Raw genomic sequence first — 19,252 nt, 5'->3', positions numbered from 1 at the left:
CTCACCATATTTATTAAAAAAGTAAAAAATTCTTATTTGAAATTTTATTTGCAACGTCATTATATAACTTAAATAGAAACAACAAAATGAATAAAATGTTTCCTTTACCTTAGCTTTCTCAATGACATTAGTGAATTCTCCTGCCCAGTTAATGACTTTATCTGCCGTTACTAGAACATAACAGTCTCCATGGTTCACAGATTTGGCACATGGCTCAACTAGTCTAGTCTGAACATGCCGCCGACCTTTAATATAGAATGAAAGTAGTGCATTTACAATAGTTTCTAGTCGTTAATGAAACAATTATTTGTCTGAGGCTAGTATATGCATTAGAGATTTAATTACATGAACAACTGGTTAAAAGTTTTTGTTATATAATTACATAACTAATAAAATAAACCCAGCATCAGAGGAAAATGACATTGAACCAGCATCAACAGAAATCACTAAATAAGATTCACAAATAGGGTTAAGTTTGTGTGCCATGGTGGAAATGTAGACATTAGATGCAGGCATATCTGTGTGGTTAAGAAATTCACTTCACAAAGATGTGGTTTGGAGTTTAATCACACTGCACAGCATCTTGGTCAAGTGTCTTCTGGTGTAGCTCTAAGCCAACCAATGCCTTGTGAGTGAATTTGGTACATAGAAACCAAGTGGAAGTCTGTCAAATGTGTGTGTGTGTGCACGCGTGCATGCACACGAGCATACACACATTTGTGTGCACACATGTACGTATGTATATTTGTGTTTTTGTTTTTATCTTTCACTGTTTGACAACCATGTTTGTTTGTTAATGTCTCCAAAATGTAGTGGTTCAACAAAAAGAGATTGATAGTATAAGTAACACACTTAAAAGTACTAGGGACAATTTAATCAACTAAACTTCTCAAAATGGTGCTCCAACATAGCCTTAGCTGAAAGACTGACACAAATAAAAGCTAACTGAATTTATGTCTCTATGATAGTACATTAACTTATTGACATTGTGAACACTAAATACTTATTAGCTTTGATAGCATATAAGTATAGCAAACTGTGTGTATATGCTTTTTATCCCTATACCTCTTAATAAAAGCAATATGAAGCAATGTGACGTAGAAGCATACTGCTAATATACAAATCTGCAGTTCAGTTTTGATTCCTGGGTGTTGCTATTTCACTTCACTAACACTGCTTATGCCCTGAGAAAAGGCATGAAAATCACACAATCTCATCACATTTAAATCTGAGAGTTTGTAGTGATGTAAGAAATCAATATTCACTAGCCGCGTTCACTATCAACTTACATTAGTGTTAGCTAAAGAGACATTAATGTTGATAGAAATTACATATTAACAGCTGTTACCTCATTGAAGGTTCAAGCTGTGACCACTGTTTGAAGTGACTCATCTAATTCTGATAAATACAGTTTCTAAATATTCCCATATAACATTTGGGTGAAAAGTAGTAAACCAATGATCAGCGTCAAGATTTTCACCTATTTTTAGAAATAGCTTGTTTTCAGTTAGGAATTTCAAATAACAAAATTGTATATCAATACATAAATAAAATACAAAAACTAAGAAATTCATCAAAAGCTTTAACCTATTCTCAAAAAAATGTTTTCAAGAAAATAAATTCTACCATGTTTTTATGAAAAAATCTCAGTATATTTTGAAAGATTAAATCAACTGCAAAATAAAATGCTTCATTTGCATATTTACAAAATAATTTAAATTTCATGAGACAATATCAATATAAATTAAATAGAGAAACTTAATATTGCTTTCAAGTTTTGGCACAAGGCCAGCAATTTTGGGGGAGGAGTAGGTTGATTACATCAACCCCAGTGTTCAACTGGTACTTATTTTATCAACCCTGAAAGGATGAAAGGCAAAGTTGACCTCAGCGGAATTTGAACTCAGAATGTAAAGATAGGTGAAATGCTGCAAAGCATTTTGTCCAACATGATAACAATTCTGCCAGCTTACTGCCTAAAGAAACTGGTAATATTAAAATAGCATTTCTAACCTTTAATCTGGAATAACATAATTGGTTTGTATGGTAGATAGCGGTTGGTTCCAGGAGATGGGTTTGAAGTATCAGTTTTTCTTAGTTCAATTTTAGAAAAGTTCTCTTTGCTGGCAAGTCCAGCTAAAGCTGCTTCTGCAAATCCAGCATCCTTACTAACTGAAAACAAAATGACAATAAGAGATTCAATAGTGTGTAAATATTTTTAATACTATAACAATTTATCTGTAATATTTTACATTATGAAATATGTTGGCTTTTCACTCAAACTCAGCATAAATAGACCATTTACTTTTCATTCCATCATTTTCTTTTAAAACTTAATAACACTGCCTTCCCATTCTTTGTCCTTGTCCATATATACATTTTGTGTTTTGAAAAGCAAACTACTTCTTTGTCATTATAAATCCATAACTTTTATGAATTTACAAAATTTCCAATTGATTTTCTCCTCTTGCCACTCCAGCTCTCTCTCTCTCTTTCTCTCATACACACACACATAGAAATGCAAATATTGTTTTGATAAAATGATAATATAATCTTCATGTGGAACAATTTCTCATCAGAAATTTTTGTACCATCAAATGTTAAACCTGAAAAAAATGTTTATAAGTTATGTTAAGTACCTTATTATTGCAAAAAATAGAAATTGCTAAATTAGTACCAGACTTTAAAAAATTTAGTACTGAAATCAATACAGTACCGTGCAAAAATCTTCGGCTTTTTAAACTATTGGAAATTTCTACTAATTGCCAACTTATAAGTAGATGTTTCGCATTGTGTTTTTTAAAGCTGAAACATTGGCCCTGTTGGAGTCATTTTAATACCTAATCGCTATATTTACTGTATAATTGACTCAAACCCTTCTAGGTTGTGCTTCAGAAAGGCTGCAGTCAAATGACCAAAACAAGCAAAAGAGTTTATATATTCTTTCAGGAAGTTCATATATTCTTTAAATTATTTTTGCTGATTGCTTCTAATTTAACATCTAAATAATTTAGTTATACATTTCAGAGCAATAAGTGCACAAAGTGAATGTACAGCAGCTGTAAAACTAAAAATTTTAAGTTAAAATATGCAATTAGAGTAATAAATAAATTTAATTGCAGGATATACTTTAAATATTATTTTGCTGTTACTGCTAAATGTAACTAATTTGGGAGCTTCCATATGATTGTTCAATCTGCTACAGAATAACAGTCAAATTTCTCTCAAATCACAGCCAACATCATAATAAAAGGATGTAATGGTCACAGCTGGAATACTTTCGATCAAAGGTCTCATTCATCTGGGACTAAACAACTATAACTTCTCTTTGTTATACTCACTGATTTCTTTTTTTATTCTCTTCATTTCCATCTCAGCAATATTTGTTTTATATTCTTGGTACTCTTTCTTTTCAAGATTTACTGAACGTGATTTTAATGGATTCTTGCTACGGGCTTGTACATTCTTTTTGGGCCTGGCTTTCGTGTTGTGCAACAATCTATAAATAAAAAAATGACATAACTAAATATTTGCGTAGTGCATAGCTCAAGCCTAAACATTGTGTCTAGATTATATTTAATTTATAATTAATTTTATATTATATCCCAATTCGTGATCAATTATGCTGATGATTACATGTTTCCCTTGGAGCAATCATCAGTTCATCGCATTTCTGACAGTGAGAGAGAAAAGAGAGGCTCTACACTTCAGTACAAAACAAATATCACAAAGAATTTCATTGAAAGATCACATTTCTTTTAGTTTTCACCAATGCTTACATTCTTCAGAAATATACATCACCAAAACATATATATATATATATATATATATATATATATATACTATGCCGCTTGACTGGCTCCCCATGCTTGTGACATGTAAAAAGCACCATCCAAACGTAGTCAATGCCAGCACCCTCGCCCCAACTGGCTCCTGTGCTGGAGGCACATGTAAACCACCATCCAAACATGGCCAATGCCAGCCCAATCTGACTGGATCCAGTGCTGGTGTCATGTAAAAAGCACCATCCGAACGTGATTGATACCAGCCCCTTCGACCAGTCTGGCTCCTGTGCCAGTAGCACCTCCTGGCTTGCCAGACCCCAGTCAAACTGTCCAACCCATGCTAACATGGAAAACAGACATTAAACGATGATGATAATATGCAGACAAGGAAAGCCCCCAGCCCATTAGGAATCACTGAGATGCTTAAAATATCTGATGGTGTAGGCTATAGACAAGTCACCCGTATGGTCAACCAGGTGATACATGAGAGAGTCATACCTGGCATGGGTTAGACGTTCAACTGAAAACTGGTAAGCTGGGGCGCTGCACCAGGTTCCAATCTGATTTGACATGGTTTCTATGGCTGGATGCCCTTCCTAATGCCAACCACACCAAGAGTGTAGTGGGTACTTTTTCATAGCACCAGCATCAGCCATGACTACAATCTCACTTGGCTTGATAGGTCTTCTCAAGCACAGTATATCATCAAAGGTCTCAGTCACTTATCACTACTGCTCAACTGAAGCTCAACATTCAAACAGTGTTTTAAATAAGCAATAAATATGCATTACATTTCACAGAATAATTTGAGTGCTAAAGGGTTAAGGAAGCAATAAAAACAATTATGTTCGAAACATCTTTCAAGGATCAAAGCTGAATCATCTTTTCATATTTCAATCAAATCGAATTTATATTTCCTGATTAATCTACCTTTTCATATTTCAACAAAATGATATAATGAATAATGATATAAATAAATCAGTTACTGTAAAAATTGTTTTACTTACAATTTCTGTGAATCTTTAAATATTGCATCAAAATCTTCAACATTTAAATCTAAGGTCTCAGTTTCATCTAAAACATTGGTACTGCAACCAAAGAATTGATCAAGTCCTTCTGATGTCATATCAGGTAGGTGTACAACTGAGTTGACATTCTTTTCCTCTTCCTCGATGTCAATGTGTTTGTCTGGTAATAAAAATTAGAATTAGTCAAGAATAAACACAAAAATACAATATTTTGCTAAGCTTTGTGGTGTGGATGTGAATGTGTGTATTGTTTAGAACATGTATAAATACTGAATTGAAAACAATTTTTAATTTAATCTTTATTTGGAAACAAGTGATTTAAGATACTTTGCAAATGATTCTTCACAATGTCCTTGTTAACCATATGCACCAAAAGCTACTAAAGATTATTTTCTTATTTTTGAAATTCAAATTCACACACATTATCATCATTTTAATGTCCACTCTCCCTTACTTGAATGGAGCAGGCAGAATTTGTTGTGGCTAGTTTTTCTGTAGTCAAATGCCCATACTATTGCATACTCTTACCTGTTTCCAAGCAATATACACATGTACATGCAAATACACACACACACACACATATATATACACATACATATAATATATATAACTAAATACACACACACATACACAGATGTGGCTGTGTAATTAAGGAGTTTACTTCCCAGCCACATAGTTACAGATTCTATCCCATTGCATGGCACTTTGGGCAAGTGTCTTCTACTATAACCGTGGGCCAACAAAAGCCGTCTTAGTAGATTTGGTAAACAGAAACTGAAAGAAAGCCATCTTATCAATATGCATGTGTATGTGTACATTTGTGCATGTTTATGTCTCCTTGCCTTGACATCACATGATAGTTGTAAATGTCATTCATTTCAAATACTCTGCATATTCTGACCATGGAGAAAAATAACTCCACTTGGAAACAGGTGAGGGTTGACAACAGGAAAGGCATCTGGCTATAGAAAATCTGCCTCAATAAACTCTGTTTGACTCATGCAAGCATGGAAATATGGACATTAAACAATGATGATGAAATATACGTACACAAATGCAGATACACACACATACTTATATATAGGTATGCATATACACACACACACAATTATGAAAATGCTTTATTATCTGCTAATTAATTAGTTTTCTAATGTTAAAAAAAACAAAACTATTTCTCTCTGTATATAGTTATTATAAAAATAAGCTCTGAGATAAAAAAAAGTTCCTGCATTCTTTTGTGGGTGTTCTAGAATGTGAGTAAGTATATATATATATATATATATATATATATATATATATATATATATATAATTTATGCTGCACTGTTTTGATTCTGTCTCTCAACTTCTTATCTTTATCTGTAGTGGTGTCATTTTGGAGAACACACCAAAAGTAGTCAACTGACCTAGATTCATTACAGACAGAGAAAAGGAAAACAAAACAAGCGGAAGAAAAACATTCAGTGAAGTGCTTCATGTTCTTAGAAACTAATTGACTGTCATTAGGGAGAAATTGTAATTAATGGAACAAATTTATAATGACCTTGATTATTAAAGTATTTTTCATATTTAACTTGTAACCTTTTTAAACTGGTTAGGGAATTACATAGATACCACAAGATTCCAACTCCCTTAACTTCCTAATGGCAAACATGTTTTAATGTCAAACTATTTAAAGTATATACTCTATCCTATGTTTTTGACCAGTTTAATAGTATCTTATTAGCATTTAAAATTGCTGAAACATAACTTACATTCTAGATCATTTCAGTGCAGAAAATTCCTGTAGACATTCAATCTTATGCCTTTTATTTATCACTGTTTAACCTCCCCCATTAATGTATATTGACTTCATGTACAATACATTTTGGTTAGATTTACAATCTCGCCTTGCACAATGTACCTTCTGTGCAGCTTAATGATCTCAGATTTAAGTTAAATCTTCTTATGAACAGCTACTAATTAATCCCAGCACTTTTTCTTCTGGTGTTTCTACAGTATATTCATTTCTCCAGTCAATGTTTCCAATGCACAGACAGCTATTTTTACAATTTACTTATTTTCAGTCTTCCTTTCAACCTAATTTATAAAGCAAGGGTTCTCAACCAGGGTCCATATAAGATTTTTCTTGTTAAAATTTATGTGCAATAAATTGCTTATACTTCTACAATACGCAAAATATTTTAATTTCTTTATACAATTCCTAACAATATTTGATTATAAAAATGCAGTAGGGGATGTTTTTATATACACATCGAATGGCTATGAAAATCCAGTAGAGGAGAAGAGGAATCAAAGGGGTTCATAGGCAAAAAATGGTTGAAAACCAATATTCTAAAGGATTCTCCTATTCACCACTTAACTGTAGGTCCCCTTAATTTGCTACATATAATTCACTGCAATATACATTATGTCTCTAACAGTTTACATTTTGTATGCAGACAAACATCTTCAAACAAGATGTTCTAAATCTGGAGAAAATTAGTCCGTGCATGATGAGGCTAAAAACAAGATCAGGATCGGCCCTCTACTCTTACAGGGTGGTTAAAGACTGAATGTCAATGAGAACATTTTATATATGCCAACAACTTGAATAGCATTGTGAACAAAAATACTTAAATTTGAAACTAGAAAAGATGAAAGGCACTCAAAAAATATGGAGGTTACTGAGAATAAGATTAAGTACTGATAAAAAATCAGAAGTAACTGAGAAATAACATTGTTTACATTGCAGAAAAGGAAAAAGAAACTCAACAATGTATAACTGATGTATATAAGGAGTAGAACAGCTTTCAGAATCGACAGGAAACCAGAACTTCAAATGTACTAAAGTAACTTAATAGTAAAAGCTGCCATAAATTAAAGACCAAGGACTTCTCAAATGTAGAAATGGTCACTACATTCTTGATATAATTAGTGCCAGAGATGGACTTAGAGATAACATTAGTGGTTACAATGTCAAGGGTGGAAAGAAGTCAAAAAGGAGTGCTTCCTCCGTTGACAAATTTATTATCATGACAAAAATACAAAATAAAAATAGATAAAATTCTGAAAAATTCTATTACCAGATGAAATAATTTCTGTAGGTTTTGGAATTTTCCAGTCTGTCTTTGTTGGTGAGGTGGGTGAAATTAAACCACCAGATTCATCTGATTCTAGGAAGGGAAAAAAATTGCATGATAATCTTGAAATAAAATATCACATTCATATTTAATTCAGAATATCATTAAGTAAAACCTACTTTAAACTTAAAATATTACAATAAATATTTTATTCTTACAAAAAATGAGTCATATTTGTGTTTTGCAAAGGCTTAGTAACTGATTAGTGAGAGGCCTGAAGTATTTTCTACCTCTAATGAAGTTTAGTTTTTAGCATGCAGTTTTATATTCGAGATGATCACAACAGATCATCAGTGGTGTGAGATCTAGAACTTACAGCTAGCTTAAAGGTTTTAGCTGTATTTTGTTAATAAATATGGTGTTGATATTGTTTCCTTCACATATGTAGTGACTGTATTTTGGTGCTATTGAAGGAGATTAAGATATGACCAGCTGTTTTGTCGGATGTTTTTGAGGTTTCTGAAAGGATAGCAAACTGCAGGTAGAAAGGAGGAAAGAAGAGTAGTACCATATGCAGATGAATGTGTATTAGAAGTGACAGAAGGATTACTAATGCAGAGGAGGAAAATAGATACAATAGAGAGTGGAGTAAGAATTTTTTCGCATATGTTGTGATGAAGCAATTTGGCAGGAAATTTCTGACCCAAGAGATGAACAATAATTGTGGTTACATCAAAATACAACTTATACTTTCGAAATCTAATATCAGTTTATAAAAAATTTGCTTTGACTTTCTCTATTTCCAAGTAGATCTCTGTGGTTAACAACTCTTTCTTTAAATCCTAGTAACTAGAAACAATGAAAAATTATATATGATTTAACTCTACTTCTTCACAATTGATGTCAAAAGAAGTAACTTACCTGTGAATGATCTCTGCTTGATTTGAGCCAAAACAGTCTTCTCTCTAACGACGCAACCTAAACATAGAAAGAATAAATGTTAATTTGATATAAAAAGTGTAAACCTAAAAAGACAAAAATATTTTACAAAAGATATTCCAATAATACACAGGCTTGTAAAATAATAAATTTAGCATTGTTACAAATAATGCAAAGTGCACATTATATACAGGACATTCAGTCAAGAAATTTGAAGCCCATATCAAACTGTCTTATGTTTTTGACAAAAACACTTATCTTCCAATAGCTGTATCTACTTTCCTCTAAGTAAATGTTGTGCATGTTATAATTCACCTGTGATGGTTGTAGACATTATACAGATAATTTTGTTACATTCTTGAATTGTATTTTGAATTCAAATCCTCTCATGCAATATAAGATATTTGTGCTAGATTAACCTACCCTGAGAGAGATTTATTTTTATATGTTTAACACAAGAGAAACTGAAACTAAGAAAAGGTCTCAGAAGAGTTTAGTTTAAATTCAAGCTTAATTAATGCTGCCTATTAAAAAATATATAACTCAATAAATGAATGTGATTTAAACAGAGGCATATGAGGTTAATTTTTCTGGAAGGAAATCAGGTTTAAGTTACAAAAATAAGGCCAACACTTGGAAACTAAAATGTCTCTTTTTATCCTACACCCACCTACCCTCCCTATTTCTCTTAAAGCTGTAACTATAAAACTATGGAACCTGGTGCTGCCCCTGGCATTGCCAGTTCCTGCAAAGCTGTCCAACCCATGCCAGCATAGAAAACGGATGTTAAATGATAAGGACATAAAACTGTTGACATATAAGAAATAGAATTTGAAAGTAGACAAGAACTGCAGGGGCACTGAGTAGAAAACTAAACACAATTACCATAGCTTACAAAAATAAAGCTATTGAAACATTGAACAATTTAAGTCTAAAAGTTTTAGCTGAAGATTTTCAAAAGGTTTCCAGATTAAAGTGATGAATTTTGTTACAAAAATATTTTATTATGAGTTGCTCATGCAAAGAATAATAGTTATTATCAGAAAGAAAAAAGAAGAAAAGCCTCTCACATATCTTTAACTCACCTGATTTACTCAGCTTGCCTGCAACAGTAAATAACTGGGCATCACTCTCTTCAACTCTAGTCTTCCATGATGTCTGTGAAGATTTTAACTGAGACATTCTTTCAGAAAGATTAATAGGCCGAACTGGTGTACTAAAAGGACTAGGGGACCTTGCTTTAATCATTTCTCTATCCGGGCTAGAACTGGGACTATCACTTGGTTTGTAGACTCGCTTCTTCCAATCGTTTTCACCACTCTTCTTAAGAGCTGACAACCTGAGAGTTGCAACAATAACAAAGGAATATTAAAGTATGTTTACAAATTTCAATGAATGCTTTGTTGCATTTTTTTATTAAAATAAATTACTATATAACTGGAACTACGAAGTTAAACCAAATTACTACAACATATAGGAAAAATTAATATATCTGAGGGGAAATAGACTAATTAACAACTTATTACTGGTTGTTATTCGACTCAGATTAGTTGATTAATTTAAATGTAGTCAAACCTAATGAATTCAAAAATATAATTTTAAAAAATCCATTAGGTTTATAGTCTAATATTCAGAATATTCAATCTCATGCTTTTAAAAATAAAATCAATTTTAATCTAGAAAACATCTTGTAATTTAGAAAACGAAGCTGGTTACAATATTTAAGAATCATTTTAACTGGTGATAAGAAACCAACATTCAATTAATTAAACATTCTAGAAACCTAAAATAGACCACACACATGGAATGTTGCTTTAAGCACTATAAATGGATAACTATATTTGTTTGCATCTACATAGCTAAAAAAATTAAGTAATATGCCCATAGTATAGCTTAGTGATAAGCATTAGGAAAGACACATTGTAAAAGAAAAATCTTTGTCATATATCCATGCGAATGTTTTTGAATTTGCGATCTCAGCATAATAAGAAAAAAATTAATATAATGCTAAAATGGAACATGTTATAATTAAAACTAACAATAGTAAAAAATTATTACAATTAAAATATTTACATCATACTTTTAATAGTTTATGTAATTCAAAATTACAATTCTTAAGCTGAAAATTTACCATTTGTTTATTTATTCTAAAACTGGTATATGTTCTACAGAATTCTAGCTCTCATCTACCTATCTTTTAACAGATACAAACATTCAGGCTCAACAACTTTAAAATAAACATTTTCTAATCAATGTAAAAATATACAATGTATTACGATGAACTTCAACAGCAACTGATAACTGACACTGGTCTTGCCTTTTACAATCATTTGCCTAAAATCATGTCTTGATATACTCTCCAGTATTGATAAAATATGGTAATTTGTTTAAATTTTTCTTCATAAGTTAGCTAATTAATCATCCAAATATATCTTTACAATAAATTTTCAACTATTTATCCACTTTTGACATTTTTGTATAATAATATAATACATACTGTTGTTTAATTAGCTTCACTTGGTACAGTAGTAGACAGACAACTGAAAAATTAGAAGCTAGCTACAAGTATAGGATATGAAATAGCCCATGTCAGTTTGAGATACCCTTAAATACCAGTGTGTAACTCAATATTCATGTTGTCCTTACTGTAAGCTATACTACCCTACAAATTCAAGATCAGATGTTATGTGATGGAAGAGAGAGATTTGGCTGTGTCAGTGAACAGGTCAATGAACAATACAGAAACTGCTTCTTATTAGAAGCAGTAATTAATACTTGTTATATTTCAAGATAGTTTTCTATATTGAAAACTACCAGTATATGATCATACAATCACTCATTCGTACACTTAATATTTTGTGATATCGAAAGAGTGTTGCCATTTCAGACCAATGATAAAATGTAGTGTAGTCAAATTGGAAAATAGAAACATTCTAACAGCTGTCTTAGTTCCAACAAAAAATGAGCACTATATATTAAAAGTTTACTAAGATAGTCCATAAAAGATACTGATGACATTGGTAAAACGTAATCAAGGCCAACACTGCACTATTTGGCAGTGCCAGAAAAGACAAAAAATGTGATACAATATTGCTCACTATATATTATAAGCTATTCTCCAGCCATATCCTGTTAACAGTCACAACTAGTTGAAGGGGGTACCCATTGTTGGGCTGCCTTATGGCACTGAATACCTTGATACCAATTTTGAAAAGTTAAATTACTGAAATTCTACACAGAATTCTTCCCAATATACAGAACATACTTTCTACTCCAACACAGTAATTTCTACTAATAAAAATTGTCCAATAGAAATGTAAACTTGAACCAATCAGTACAAAATAAAATTTTTTAATAAATTTTTTTTAGATAGTCTACTCAAAACAGAGTTTCTAATGAAAAGTAACATCTATTATAATCTTATTTGGTCAAGTTATTTGGTTTCTAAAAAGTAAATTCAATCTTAATATTTGAGAGTTTAACAGTTGTTCACCAAAACAAAGACATAAAACGGAATGAATTAATCAATAGCAAAGTCACACAAAAACATAATTTATAAGACTTTTTTCTTTATTTCCTAACACAAATGAAATAATATTTATAAAAGTGGTTAATATGAGCATTTAAGTAAGCAAAATCTCTATGGTCACAATTTCAAACTTTACTATAAAATACACATTTCTCTACTTGGTGTATCTCCATGTAAAATAACATTTTTGACAGTACATCTATCCTCATCATTTATCACCAATTCATTCATCACTGATCTGGGATATCATGATACAGCCAATTGTGAACTATGTTGTGCTTATTACAAATTGATCTGTGATAATACAAGTCAGTAATGACATTTTTCAGCTAATTTATTATTATTATTTATTAATCATATATTATTAAATTTTACTCTAAATATTATTCCAACTATGAAACAGTATCATTATGCGTGTTTAAAGACTGTTTTCCCCATGTGTTATTTATTTAACATGGTGTTTTTTTGGAACCAAACCACCATGATAAATGAGGATAGATGTATATTCAATCATACAGCTAGTTTATAATGATTAAGATGTTCACAAAGAAATATGCTTTTCTTTCAAAAAGAAGTTGGGGTGAATCATTTTATAATAATAAACTTCAAACTTTTAACATGATGTTAAGGATATAATAAGTAGTTTTCACTTTTAAAACAAGCTATTGTTTAACCTCTAGTCAGCTCTGATTGAGCAAACCTATACCCAAAGGAATTCCTGCCATAACCATTCTATCATTTTCTCATTTTTTCCCCATCAAAAAAATAATGTATCTAGAATCACATTACTTAATATTTTCCCATTTTCAAGACCAGATATTATGTGATGAAAAATGTAATTTAAGGAAAATTTGGTCACTCTTTCTAGCAAATTGGGTGACTGCACATAGAATCCCCCATTACTAAACACAACATATTATTGACCTAAAAGTTAATAATGTTCAGTCAAAATTTGCAACATAAAAAGTGCAGTTTAAAAATATAAAGCTCATTAGATAAAATCCTCCACAATTGGTTTCAAATTTTACTATAATAAATATTTCTCTACTTTACTTGGTCCATCAGAAAGGTTATTGAATTATAACAGATGGACTTACAACAATGTCTCATGCTTTACTTAATAGAGGTTTAAAAGTCATAAAATGTAGTTAATTTTTTTCTGAAAAAAACATAGTTTTACACTTGTTTTAATATGCCATCAGACAAATCAGTAAAATTTAATTTCAAAGATAAAATATTTAACACAAGAAATTGCATTAACTACAAGACTTCTTAAATTTGGCATAAAACTGAGTTCAGGGATTGACAAGATATTAACAAACTAAGGGAAAATCACTCTATCTTTGTTGTTGAATTAAAATTATTGACCAAATACATTTCTATCTAAAACTGAATTCAGAAAGGATCTAAAAATCAGCTCTAAATATTACATTCTTGCTTTATTGTGGTTCATTTGAATGCAACGAAAAAGGTATCATTTTTAAAATGATATTTGAACAGTTGAAACAAAATGTCAAAACATCAAAGTTAGTAATTTCCAGTTGTTAAAATTTCTTTTGAAAATGCTATTCATTAGTAATGTTAAAAACTAACCAACAGAAAAGCTTCAAGACAAACAGAACATTTGCAAAACATTTCAAAACATAACACAAAAAAAAGCACACCATTTATGTAACATAGTTGTTTTTACAACTGGTGTTAAAATACATAATTTCACATGACACAAAAATCATCAAAAATGTTTTAAATATCACTTAGCACATATAACATTGATAGTAATAATTTGCTCTATAAATGTTAATTTCAAGGTTGCATACATTATCAACTTTTAACCTAGTAAGATCACTTCAAAAGAATCCATCATGCAACACTATCACACACATTAATGTGTGTATAGGTGGCTATTCTAGATAAACAGTGAGATAACAGAATATTCTTTTGTAATCATGAAGGTTTTTCATGTTTATTCATTTTTTTAAGATACTTTTTCTTGGCCACTTTGATGTTAGTTTAGGTAAATCTGAAGTAAATTTGTGGGCAAAAAAACTTAACTTTACTTGTACACATATATAGTAATATACAAATATAACTGACAAATACCTTAAATCACTTGGCATCACCATCATTATCATCATCAGAACATATAAAAATATCTATTTAATTTAAGAAAACACTACATCAAAGATATTCTTAGTTATCCTCTATTGTGGTTCCTGAGGACCATTTTAAATGTTAGTAGTATAGAGTCATAAAACAGGTTAAGTAAACACTTACTTAACATTGTAAAGATTTCATATAAATGGGTTAGCTTGCATATGAAACACACCCATGATAGTGACACGTAAAAGGCACCCAGCACACTTTGTTAAGTGGTTGGCATTAGGAAGGGCATCCAGCAAAAGAAACTGTACCATAGCAGACAGTTGGAGTTCAGACAGTTCCCTGCTAGCCAGCTCCATGTCAAACAATCCAACCCAAGCCAGTATGGAGAGTGGATGTTAAACGATGATGACAATGATGGGCCTGAACTCTTTTGTTTTATAAATATTAAATGTTAGCTAAAAACAGTTACTGTCTTCAGTATGATTAATTATCAATTAAGGAAATTAACCACAAGAAGGAAAGAAACAATTGGGAGAAATAAAAAGAAAAATTACCACTGGACTACAAAATGCATCTAAAACTATGGTGAGATTTGCATATTCTTGCAACTGTAACCTCAAAAGAGATTTTAAGAGTATCATCATAAATGGCACTGAATTTACAAGCCCAAAAGTGTGGTATTCTTTGCAGCATATAATCAGGTCTTAAACAAGACACAGAGAATTCACATGAGCTTACTTAAGAAAGAACACATACCATTGGTCAATTTAACTCTGAATTTCAACTAAGCATATATTGAGGAATGTTTCAATAGGTTTTTGAAATTAGTTACCGAAAACAAATATGCAACATCATTTCAGATATGAAAAGGGACAATGAATGAACACAATGTTGAAATCAACTAAAAATCATAAATCAACTAAAAATCATAAATCATCAGATTTCATTCTGATATAAATACTAAAAAATTATTTCAAGAAACTATTTGAATACCATGTGATATCAATGGTCTTCATTATTTACTCTCAACATTTGGTTAGTATCCGAGTTGTTTAAGAATAAAGCTAAGCAAAAGAAGTGAACCAAACAAATACAAAAATATATTAGGAGTAAACATCAATCAAAAGAGGCTATCTTAATAAACAGTTTATTTCAATCTTTTAAAATGTAAAACAAAAAAGCTTCAATAAAAATTTACTTAAGCTAATTATGTGCAACCTGAACATTTCATGTATATGTGTATATGTATATATGTGTGCATGTGTGTGTATACACATACACATATATATACACACACACATTTATAAATGAGAAGGTACATGACCTAATGTTTAGGATGTTGCACTCATGATCACAAGATCATGGATTTGATTCCCAGACCAGTCTGTTGTATTTTTGAGCAAAACAATTCGTTTCACATTACCCCAGTCTACTCAGCTGTAAATGGGTAACTCTATGATAGACTGACATTCCATTCAGGGAGAATGTTAGCCTGCCTAGCCAGCAGGGTGGCATCATTCAAAAGCTACAACAATGCAAAGAAAGGCATTGTGACTAGTGGTGTATAACAGTGTCCGATAGTCTGGTTCATACACTGTTACAGAGACATACACATATATAAACACACACAAACACATACAAACTCCATAGCAGATCACTGAGTAGTTACAGATGTTAAAGATACTGAGCTGTTGGGCTATGCTCCTAAGACGATGGGTTTGATTTCTGAACCAAGAAATGCAATGTGCCTTTGAATAAGCCACTTTATTTCATATTACTCCAGTCTACTCAGATGGAATGAGCACCAACAAAGAGCTGATGCACTGTTCTCTCTCTCTCTCTCTCTCTCCAGCTGGCATACTGGAGGTTCTGCTGGTTCAAAAGTAGGATGACTGAGAGGGCACCTATGTCTACGCTCAATAGATGAGCACCTAAAACAATTACCAAAAGTGTGGTGCATACTACCAAGTCAAAGTTGCTTATAAATGACAACCATACACACAAATACATCTATATATATATATATATATATATATATATTATATATATATATATAAACTATATGTGAGCATATGTGTGTGTGTGTATCTAGTTATACACATTTGTATATATATCTATCTATATATATATATGTGTATTGCAGTAAACTGGTAGAAGCATTAGCGTGATAGATAGAATGAATACCTTATGGTATCTGTTACAGATGAAATCCTTCAGAGGTCATCTTCACTTTTCATCTTTTCAAGGTTGATAAATATAATACAAGTACTGGGGTTGATTCTTCTTTCTCTCTCTCTCTCTCTCTCCCCCCTGTCACTTTCCCTTAATCAGCTACACGCATCTGTGCGCATGCACACACACGCACACACACACAGCAGCTGTCTCAAATGTCACAAAGGATATCAAATTTTAAATACCTTTAATCAAATTAACTTTAAATAATTAACATAGAGAAATGCTATTAGATGTTCGGACTTATAGTGACTTTTGGGAAACTCAATCTATATTATCGCAGGACATGATAATGAAATAGACGCACACAGTAAGCATCAAGTCATTGACAATCTGGTTTCATTTCCTAGTGTGTTGCGCTTCACTTCCACTGCTAAACGACTTTGAAAATAACATGAACAACACATGTTTTCTCTTTCTAAATGTGTAATATCATACACATGAATACAAGAATTGCACATGATCTATTTATATATTTTCATATGACTATAACTTGCATTTATAAATCCATATTAGCATAAGAAAGTAGATACGAAAGTTAATGGATGTATCAACAAAGAGTTCTGTGAAAATAGTATATGAGTACAAAGAAACAAGTAAGAGCTGGCTGTTACTAAGCAACCTGAACATTTTGGTTGTTTAGAGTTAGTTACATATGTCTTACATAAACCACTCTTTCCAAAAAAAGACTTGATCTGAGATGGTGTGTGATATTCTACTAATTTAGTATGGATTGGCTTTATTCCATACTTGAAGCAGGTGACTAACTGTTGCAGACATTACAAGAGCTCGCATTTTGTTTCGGTGTAAATATACTATAACTTATTTTATAGAATATCTATGTGTACCGAGAATGGCCATTATGTTATATTTTCTAATAACAAGTATAAACAGATAAACAGATATGAATAAATAGGATTAAAAAGGAGAAATTGTTTCACACATATACACAAACACACCTTCACACACAGAGATACTAGATTAAATCAGTCAGAATGTTGTGTTTATATATATATATATATATATATATATATATATACACATTTATACAAAGCCTAATCTTTTTTTTTAACATGTGACTGAGTTCTCTGAAAGTATTTTTACCTTAAGAAATTAGCAACAAATTCAAAACGTTTATATATTTCTTTAGTCTATTTTGTATTTGAATTCATTCAAAATGACAGCCAATCAAATGCTGTATAGAGTCCTTGACTTAGTATCATACTATTACTACTGCCATATCTAATGAAACATGGATCAAGAATCAAGTTGCTGGTTTTATAAGCACGCAAAAAAAAAGTGTAACACTGTAAAATAAGTATCTACATATACTTGACTTAGTTTTTTTCCTGAGCTTTTTCATTCTGTATATTTAGTATGTACACAAAAGTCGTGATTCTAATTATCTTAATTCATTATTTATTTCTAACCATTTTTTGAGTACTTGAGGATATTACACCTGAGATAACATTGGTCAGAATATATTATTTCAGTACATGTATGTCTGACTCATATATTCTTTGATACAAACATCTACTTATGACTAAATAAATACACAAACACACATATTCATAATTCATATGAATAAATATATATAACACACACACACACACACATATATATAACACCTATGTATATGTACGTACACATACATGACACATATGTAAATATAGTTATATATGCATACATAATGTGTGTGTGTATACGTGTGTATGTACATGTGTGTATATTATGTGTGTGTGTATACACACACATACATATATAATTGTCATATTATATGACAGTTACACCTGATTAAGTAAGTCAGTAACATTTAACTTTACACCTCATACATCTTCAGTTTCTGGCTGTGGTCAAAAGTCGATTAAAGAAAAGGCCCCAAAGTTATGAGATATTTTTAATAGTTCATACATATTTACATACATATATATGTGATTATGATATGTGCAGGCATGGATGTGTAGTTAAGAAGTTCGTTTTGCAACCACGCTTTCAGGTTGAATCCCAGCACATACCACCTTGAGCAAGTGTCTTCTACTGTAGCCTCACTGAGCTAACCAAAGTCTGTGGGTAGAACTGGTAGGAAGAAACTGAAAAAAGCTTGTAGTGTGTGTGTGTGTGTGTTGACATTCTACACCTTCACTCAGCTTTGACTGAGTGAAATGGTGACATGATGTTTACATTCCTGGTTAACATTATGGTCAGTTTCTCTTCAATTTTGAATACCAATGGAATAAACAAGTCTTTTATTTGAAAAGCAGGTAAGAATTAGCAACAGGAAGGGCATCCAGCCATAAATTACTACCATAAGGAGCATGGTAGAAACAGACACACACACAAATACATGTATGTGCGTATGCATATATACATGCATATATGCACATGTGAGGTGCATAAGGCAGTAGGCTTTCTTTAATAAGATCAGTCTGTGGTAATCCTTCTGAACTCTGCCCAGTTGGTTCTCATGCATTAGAGGCTTTCCTTGAATATCTAGTGCCCTGTATTCTTGGGCCAAATCTTTCCCCATTTTCCTTCTTCCAGAGGTGCAACAAATGCTTCATGTCATTATGACATA

General features: G+C 31.5%; 1 protein-coding gene across 10 annotated transcripts in view; it reads right to left on the bottom strand.

The window, feature by feature from the left end:
* Nucleotides 1-19,252, bottom strand: part of LOC115211517 (supervillin) — a 273,144-nt gene that overhangs the window by 18,589 nt on the left and 235,303 nt on the right. For all 10 annotated transcript variants that reach the window (XM_036506226.1, XM_036506231.1, XM_036506225.1 and 7 more), the window contains 7 exons: nt 9,899-10,152; nt 8,796-8,852; nt 7,878-7,967; nt 4,793-4,973; nt 3,342-3,499; nt 2,014-2,172; nt 109-245 (listed from right to left, as the gene is read on the bottom strand). In XM_036506226.1, the coding sequence (XP_036362119.1) occupies nt 109-245; nt 2,014-2,172; nt 3,342-3,499; nt 4,793-4,973; nt 7,878-7,967; nt 8,796-8,852; nt 9,899-10,152 (1,036 nt within the window). The remainder of the gene's footprint in view (nt 1-108; nt 246-2,013; nt 2,173-3,341; nt 3,500-4,792; nt 4,974-7,877; nt 7,968-8,795; nt 8,853-9,898; nt 10,153-19,252) is intronic.

Source organism: Octopus sinensis, linkage group LG1, assembly GCF_006345805.1.
Source record: "Octopus sinensis linkage group LG1, ASM634580v1, whole genome shotgun sequence".
NCBI lineage: Eukaryota > Metazoa > Mollusca > Cephalopoda > Octopoda > Octopodidae > Octopus > Octopus sinensis.
This window is presented reverse-complemented; position numbering and strand designations above follow the sequence as displayed.